Source organism: Uloborus diversus, chromosome 9 (assembly GCF_026930045.1).
Source record: "Uloborus diversus isolate 005 chromosome 9, Udiv.v.3.1, whole genome shotgun sequence".
Classification (NCBI taxonomy): Eukaryota; Metazoa; Arthropoda; class Arachnida; order Araneae; family Uloboridae; genus Uloborus; species Uloborus diversus.
Window position 1 is genome coordinate 156,961,364 of NC_072739.1, and position 9,180 is coordinate 156,970,543.

Genomic DNA, 9,180 nt, shown 5'->3' on the forward strand with positions numbered 1-9,180 from the left:
TCTCAAATTTTCTTCTGTCCCGTGGAATCTCAATATGTAATGGTTGTTAATTATAATAAATGTAGCCTTTTTTGTTGAAAATGCTAAATGTTGTAAATGTTTAAGAGTTATTTTTAAAATGTTCAACTCGATCTCCTACCTTAATTATTAAATGCTGTTAAAAGTAATGTTTTTGGATGCAGCACAAATTCATTAGGTTTTTATTTATTGCTTGTAAAAATCAATCATTTTTTCATTCGGACACTTTATTGCCAGGCACAATATGCTGTCCAGCAAACAGTACCAGGCTTTAAGAAACACTCATCCAGTGACAGTAAAAAGCATACCATTACACGATTAAAGATTTACTTTAAAGTGCACGTCGGAAATGCATAGCATTAGTCGGTTATTAAATTTACATTGATTCTATAACTCGGCATACATTATATCCTTTAAAATTATGATAGTTGTTGCAAATACTAAGGCATTTTCCTTATCTTGGCTCTCAACATAAACGCTGGATTGGATTCATGGCGATAGCAATTGAAGAAAAATAGTAAAAATTTCATTCTTATATTAAATAGAAAAAATTTTGTTCCATGAAGTATCTAATCAATTACTCGACAAAATGGTTCAGTTAAAAGCAGCTGTTAATATCTAGTAATCATATTGCTGTTGGAAGAGATGAATTGAATACCGAATATTCGATAAAAATTTGAACAAAATATCTAATGTCGAGTTATTTTTTTAAAATCTGTATGTTATTTTTTTTAAATAACAATTTAAAATAGTTTATCTATTTTGTGTCTAATGTGAAATTTCAATCTAGTTCCATTTAAAATCCTAATAGCATAATCATTAATAAAAAATAAATAAAGAAAATAATTCCAAAAGCAAATTAATATAACTCCTGATTAAGGAACTAAGTTAGGTTCATCAAAATTCTGCTAAGAAAGTATTTTCATTCCAGTACATGGATTCATCTGATAATCATGATCTAACTAGGTCAGTGGTCGGAAGTAGCGGTGCTACTCTGTTATAGCTACAGTCTGACACCGATTTAACGAAATCATCGGGACTGAAACTTTTATACTTTAAATTGGGGTTATTCGTAATATCTGGATGATAAAAAAATTTAAAAAATAACACACTCAATCTGTCACAAAGTTACTAGAGCCAAACTCAATTTTCTTTTGAAATTGAAAAAAAAAAATCAATTCATCAAAACTTAAATTTTTAAATCTATTTTGATTCAAATACTTTTATAACTAGTGGTACCGCAGGCTTTGCCCGTAATAGAAAAATTAAAAGGTCTTTTGGTTCGCCAGTGTATTTACAATGTTATCAATGTGTGGTGAATTTTCTCGCCAGTTGGCTTGTGCCCATGTTACGGTTCTACGTTATGATAACTTCGTAATTTACTCATCCATCTTATGATAGTTGTGTTCATAAAATTGGAATAGAAAAAGAACCACATCGAATTTACGAAAAATCGCTTCGAGGTGCACAAACCCATACTACAACCTAACTTTATGCCGAATTTCATGAAAATCGGCCGAACGGTCTAGGCGCTATGCGCGTTACAGAGATACAGACAGAGAGATTTTCAGATTTATTATTAGTAAAGAAGACAGGCAGCGGCTCTTCCTACCCGCCTACTTCCTCTAGATATGTCTGTGGGCATTAACTGAAACATAAAACGAGAAATATGAATACAGTCAACTCTAGACAACTTGAAATTCTAGCAACCAGCTAAAACCTTTGAGTTATGGGAAGTTCCCATAGCCTTGTCAAGGGTTTGAGGCCTATTGTAAACTTCAAGATGAAGGAATATTAGACTTATGAGGTTTCAAGTTATCTCAAGTTAACTATAAAATCTTATTTTCCCGAAAAATAAAATTATATTGACATTTACACTTTACAAACCTGACTCCCCCCCCCCCCCCCAGTTTCAGCTTCGATATTTTAATATTTCTTCTTGGAAAAAATAAAACTGGTTTTTGCCAACCGTAGTTGAAACTGAAATAAAAGTTAGTGAATGTATGAGAAATACTTTATTTGAGTTACATTTTATGTACACTTAAAAAGTGACAGCACAACATTTAAACATAATAAAATTGTAGCAGATATAGAATATAGATCAACTCACTATCAGTGCCACTCGGTAAACTACAAAAATAGATTACCTCTATTAAGAACGAGGCTTGCAAACTTGTTAAACGGTGATTCTTCTAGAAGAAAGCTTGTTTTGACAATGATTGATTTGATTAGCCAGGATTAATTTCATTTTTAATCACTTTTTAAGTAGATTTGCCCACAGAAAAATTCCAACAATTGTGACATGGACTGTACTAAGAAATATATTTTCACAGGTTTCAAAAAATGGGATGTTTTGTTTCCAGTTTTCAGGTTCTTCCAGCCAATCAATCCTAAATCAAATTCTCTCTGAAGCAATAGCAAAGAACATTTTCTAATTTCTACTCCAATTTTATCCATAGCACTGTGATGCTGAAATAATTGATTAGCAAGTTACCAATATGACAGATAATTTTGTTTATTAAATCTGCCAATATTGATAAACCAGCTAGTTTTGAAAGGAACAAGTGTGATACTTGAATTAAATCTTCTGCAAAAATGACAAGAACAGGGTCAACGAAATGCTTTCTGTCCACATAGTTCTGCATTTGCTTGCCAATGCACCAGGGTCCTTTAACTTGAATACAATAACTATAAACTTTCTTGTTGTTACATCACTCTCCGAGGGTCCCCTCTTTCTATCACTGAAGTGATTTCCCGATGTATGGGGCCCACGGATCTTGTTGTTACAGTGGCCGCAGCTTATATGAATCAACTTTCTTCTAAACAGCTTCAATAAAGCTGAATTTTGTTATTTTTGACGATTTGATATTATCAATGCAGTTTATTCAATTAACCGGTATACACTGTATTAGCCTTACTTTAGTCATCTTTTGAATCACAGAAAAAAACCACAACATGAAAATTTTACTATGATTAAAATATAAAGTATGTAATAATAAATATACTCTTTTGAGCTCATTTGCAACTTATAGATATCAAAAGTCTCCAACTAAGAGTACTTTTAAACCCTACAAATCTATGTACACTGAAATCTCCCTACCACAAACTTCAAGGAGGCTCACATTTTGTACATTGCACCGGGAATTTTGTTGCAATGGAATTTAAGCAATGCATTGAAACTCAGACCAGGAATCAAATTTTTTTTTACGTTGAAACGAATATTTCATTGAAAGTTCGTCACAACGGGATTTCATTTCCTGTATTCTTTTCGATCAAACCACTTGAGACTTTTGTAAAAAGTTTTCAATACATCAGAAACTGAATACAAGGATGTAGCAAAGGAGTAGAGGACATACCCCTCCCCAAAACTCAAAAATTCCCCCTTTTTTTGACTAAAAACAAACCATCTATCTTCCCGTGTTTGTTTATCCAACTAAACATGCATATATGTATGGAAGTTTTTTAGAATTCAATTTTTATATCTCAAGACCATTTTTAAAACATTAATATTTCTCATAAGATATTTGGACATTGGATAATTTTTAACGTTCGATATATAAGGGGAGACAAAATCTATCTATCATGTGTAGTATTTTCAAAGTTTTTGTTTTTACCTATGCATTATCAAATGCAAAAATTAGTCTGAGACTGTTAGATGTTTGCACTTTAGTTTTACATTACAAATACCACTCATTGAGTATAAACAAAGCCACTATCGCAATGTGTACTTCTGTTAAAATTTTTAAAGAAAGTGCATGGAAATGAAGAGAAATTAACTTGAAATAAGTAAAAATGAGCAGTGAACAAAAGCGTATTGCAGTATCATTTGATTTTCAAAACATTCCGCTGTAACGAATCTCTTCTGCCAGAAAATGTTTAAAATAATAAAAGCACAGGGGGTACAATTATCTTTTTGCAATTAAGAGATAAAAAAACACTCGAAACATGCAATGCGGAGCCAAACGCTATATCAGTAACATTATAAATTCACACCGATAACGTAAACATAACAAGGAAGCTATGTTAGTACTACTTGACATTAATGACAGTTGTACAGATATTATACTACAACACTGGACGAAACTAAACATAATACCCCCCTAACACTGAAATATATAAAAATACTGCACAAATAAGAGATTATTATGTAAAAAGAAATGCGAAATAGGCTAGCGCTCGCAACTAATCGGAAAATCAACAAAGCTTGCTATGTAAAATGCGATTACGGCCACGGTTAGTTACAGGTTTCGGTCCGACATTGATCATCCGGGCAACGCCCACTTTTTCTCATTGGAATCGCCAATAGCTTGTTTATCTTATACGCAAATTCTGCCCTGTTTGTAATTCACTCTTACCTGTAAATTTATGCTTGATTTTTTGTAATTTTTACGAAAAATTCCTCAGTTTTTACAGCTAAAGGATTTTTACGATTTTACCAATCTTTGTTAGGTTTTTATAGACTTTTATAAAATGTCAGCAAATTTTTCCAAAACTTGTGATGACTCAATCATTTAGATTTCAATGATGACAAGGACTGACTCACTTAGACTTAGATGATTATGACTTACTTTACTTTTTAAACAGTATTTATAAAGTTAGTAAAATTGTACTCTCCCTCTAAGTAAAAAGATTCATTCAATCAGAACACAAGATAACTGAAATTTATTCAGTTTGCGGTAGTGTTTATTCTCTCTTCTTTTCTCTTTAAAAAAGAGAGAGAGAAGGGAAAAAAAACTATGTTTTTTAGAATTTCTCAAAAGGCCACTTAATCTACTAAGAACATAAATATTATGCAAAAATATATTTGAAATGTGGACACAAATCATAACGAGTAGTTCTGTTAGTGGGAATGAGGGGGCGGGGAGTTTTTTCCCCTTTGCTTTAAGTTCTAATTTGTTAAAATAATCGTCAATTATTATAAGTGTTGCAGCTTAATGTATAGCTTGCTTAGCCTATATTTTCATTCATATACTTGCCCAAATTATTTTCAGTCCAAAATAGTGAATTTAGACACATTTTCAGCACCCCAGTGACAGCTGTACTATTTGTATTTAATGTTCGTTTTTTTCCCCCTTTTCTTTTCTCCCATCAGAAAAGGATATTCGCTTTTCTCTTCATTTTCATTTAACTATTCAAAAATTAAAAAGTCATGATTTTTTTGTTTTAAGATTTTGGAAGATGTGTTGTTACTATATAAAGTCCTCTCAAAACTCGGGGGCATTGCCCCCTATGCCCCCCCCTATAAATCCACCCATGCCCTTCTGAACCATTCAAAAAAAAAAAAAATAATAATGTTTTTTTAATTTTTGGAAGATGTGTTGTTACTACATGAAGTCCTCCCAAAACTGGGGGGGCATTGCCCCCCTCCGCCCCCCCCCATAAATCCGCCCATGCTGGGGAATTAGCCAAGCTCGTTGCTTAAAAAATTAATTAAGAGGGGAAAATTTCTTCGATATGGTTACAAATCGACCAATACCAAGGAGGATCTTTCTTCTATCTTCCTTGGTTCATACCGATAGTTCATACTAGAGTCCCTATATGAAAAATAGGGACTCTAGTTCATACCAACCGCAGTCGACCGGTTCTTCATGCGAACGTAGCCTATGACGCAACTAGAGCTTGGTAAAAAAATCCGCTGTTAACGGTATTAAAAACTTATAGGTCATTTTGAATCATTCGTAAGCTCTCACGATTTCTCGAAATTTAAGAAAATAGCCTCACTTCCACGGTATACATTTTTTTTTTTGAGACAAAGGACGAAATTTTGCTAAGCCTTGCAGTATTTTTTTTTAACCTGTGTGGAAGATATTTTTCTTAGTTGTAGCCGTATAGTAAACATGTAAACACACGAATCGACCAATCAGGAGAAATTTAACTTGAAAATAATAGCGGGTTGTTTTACGTGCTGTTTTGTTCAAAATGCTCAATTCTTGATTTTATCATTTAAAAAAAGAAACAATTTACGGCAATCTTCACTTGGAAAAATGAGTGATGAAAGGTACAGATTTGTTGTCGAGTGGTATGATCCGACTGTTAAAGTCAAAAGACAATTCTTACTGAGTTTTTACCCCGCTGATAATAGCGTTGACATGTATGACATCATTAGTAAACGAGTGTTTTTAAGAAAAATGCGTTGCAACACTGTTGAAATTTCTGATCTATTTATTGGTAGCATTATTAATGTGTTGTCCAGACAACTGAATATAATTGATTTTGGTGATGGTAAAACTGCGGAGAAATTCTCTCGTGATGTTGAAACAACTCTAATAATTATCAATGAGTCAGGGTTCAAAAACATGGGCAAAATAATTTCAGTAATAGAAAAAAATAATCTTGTTCTTAATCGTGGGAAGATGATTGATAAGGAGAAGAGTGGTTTTAACTCGAGTTCTTTTTCAGAAAAGCTTGAAAGGCATTTTCTTGTGCTCGAAGTTCGTGGAGAAAACGCAATCAACACTGTTAGAAAATTACTTAACCCAGACGCCCCCGTGGAACGCCCTTTGAGAAGTGATTTTGGTGACCTTAGAGAGTTTTGTTTTGGACCATTGAATGAGAGTACTGCTTCACAAGAGATCAAAATATATTTCCCCACAAAAGAAGTGCACTGCAATACAGTCCTGTACAGAAATTCAACCTGTTGTATAATAAAACCGCATGCAGTCCGCGAGAAAATAGTGGGGAAGATTATTCAAGACATTTTGGAAGCTTCTTTTGAGATATCTGCTTTTGAAATAATGACATTTAGTTTATCTACTTCCTCCGAATTTCTGGACGTTTATAAAGGAGTTGTTTCTGAATACAAAGACATGGTGTCGCAACTGATGTCTGGACCTTGTGTTGCTCTCGAAATCACAAACTCAAAGAGTGAAAAAATTGCGTCCGAGTTTAGAACTTACGTTGGACCGGCAGATCCAGATATTGCTAAAAAATTAAGGCCAGGTACATTAAGAGCAAATTATGGAACAGACAAGATAAAAAATGCTGTGCACTGTACTGATTTAGCTGAAGATGCTCTCCTTGAATTGGAGTATTTGTTTCGAATTTTACCTGCCTAGATAATATAAAAATGAGATAATTTAATTTTTCGAATGTACATATTATAGTTTTATATTTATGTATAACTGTTTGGTAAATCAACTGTGTTGCTATCACATTGCACTAAAATTTTACAAAATAATAGACCTATTGTTTTTAAGCAAGGTTTTAAAGCTACTAAAATGTACTTTTTAAATTCTCAAAAAATATTTATTAATCAAATGTACATGCATGCATATTACTTTTTGTTACCTACTTCATCAAAATTGCAAAATATTTTCTGTATGCATATGAAGAAAGACATGAAATATTATGTTTTTGACATGACTGCATTTGATACACGAGTGTATATTTCTATAAATATTTGTTTTATTATACTGAGTCCAACTTCTTACATTTGGAAAACACTTTGTACTATTGAAAATTATTAAAACATAAAACAACTACTATACACAGTAATTGCTATACTGGAACAAAAATGCAATTTTGTTATTTGTTGACCCAAGTACTGGCATTCATACTGATGTTAGGGGAGGTGGGGCACGTTGGTCCACTTTTTTACTTATCATTTTTTATCTCATCAAAAAAATTTAATAGGGTTGCCACGCACCTGGAAAACATGGAAATCCTGGAATTGTCAGGGAAAATGAAAATCACCTAATATGGTCATGGAAATGTCAGGAATATCACAAATTGTTGAAAATTCTGGAAATGTCAGGGAATTCATTTTCAATTTTTCCGTCTAATGGGTGAAACTGCTGCTGCATTTGGGCATAGATGCTGCAGTACAGTAAATGTCGCATTCCATATTTGAATTTTCCCGATAGTTGAGAGAAAGAAAATTCAAGCTCATCTAAATCTGATAAAGTTACAAAAATAAAAAATAAAAGAAATATCTATACGGAAATCATAAAGATCCTGATTTGATATCATTACATTTTATTTTGCCTCTTCTGAAAAAAAAAAGAAAGAAATCCAAGCCATGCTTAGCTAGAAATCACTTGTATTTTCCGTGATGCATCTGTAGTCTTAGTATTTTAATAGCCTATATTCTGTAATTTTTTTTTCTTTTTCATGAAATGAATGATAAAAATTTGAAGTCTCAAAATTTGTGCTTTTAGTAAAACTTTTTTTGGAAACATGCCAACATTGAAGCTGGCTTTGCTGAAAATTTACTTAGTGCGTTTCAGATTGCAGTCCTTTTTCAAAAAAAAAAAAAAAAAAGTATCAATTTGAAATTGCAGATCTTTTAAAGCATTTGTAATCAACGTAATTTAATTTTTAGATTATCACAATATTGGTTACAATTAATGATAATTTTTTAAACAATTTTTCATTCATAAAGAAGGTTTATTTACATAAAAAAATATGTTGTGTTGGTATTTTATAGCGCAAGTCAACATTTATTAACCTGAAATTTTTTCTAAAAGTAACTGGAAAACCTGGAATTGTCAGGGAATTTCACTCTTGAACTTCTGTGGCAGCCCTGTTTAATGAGCAGTTTGATTTTCTACAATAAGTTTCACTAAACACTTCTCAACACTATAGATTTTTTAGAAGTGTTGAATTGATAAACTTATTTTATATTAATTTTTTAACGGAACCTTCTAAAGTGGACTAACATGCCCCACGGGTGGGGCACATTGGTTCACCTGGTGGAGCACGTCGGACCGCGTAACTCAAACAACTTTTGTTATAATTCTAGTTTTTGTTGCTTATCCTCACTGTCTGATGGAGTCAGACAAGATCCACGATCCCGTTGACTGTAAGGAAGTCAAAGACTAAAAGGTGATTGCTAAAGAGATCCTCTCTAGAGAGTACTATGCAATCCAAAATGAACTGGAGAAGCCTGATAACTTAGGCACTTGGTGCAGGTGGCGAAAGTTTTCCTGCCCGCGTTGAAAGTAAGGCACTTGATGTGACACTAGCAATTTTAGAGAGAGCAGTCCGGGTATGTCTGTCACCCCGGAGGCCAAGGGACAAACCCGGTTTTGATCCCTTGTACTAATCATGGGTGGGGGGTGTTTTCCACTCCTCCAAGATTTTTGATTTTTCTCGAGAATATAACTCCATAAATGTAAGTGTGGATGATGGAGTTGTTGGAATCCTGCAATCTTCCTTAGCAAG

General features: G+C 33.0%; 1 protein-coding gene across 1 annotated transcript; it reads left to right on the forward strand.

Annotated features, from left to right (window-relative positions):
- The first annotated feature begins 5,921 nt into the window (after positions 1-5,921).
- LOC129230084 (nucleoside diphosphate kinase 7-like) lies at positions 5,922-7,179 on the forward strand. The gene has a single exon (XM_054864475.1). It carries the CDS (start codon positions 6,003-6,005, stop codon positions 7,071-7,073), a length of 1,071 nt encoding a protein of 356 aa, XP_054720450.1. The 5' UTR covers positions 5,922-6,002; the 3' UTR covers positions 7,074-7,179.
- The last annotated feature ends 2,001 nt before the right edge of the window (positions 7,180-9,180 follow it).

Bases quoted from the DNA above. Each gene is read 5' to 3' on its own strand.
- LOC129230084 (XM_054864475.1), top strand. From the start codon at position 6,003: ATGAGTGATGAAAGGTACAGATTTGTTGTCGAGTGGTATGATCCGACT.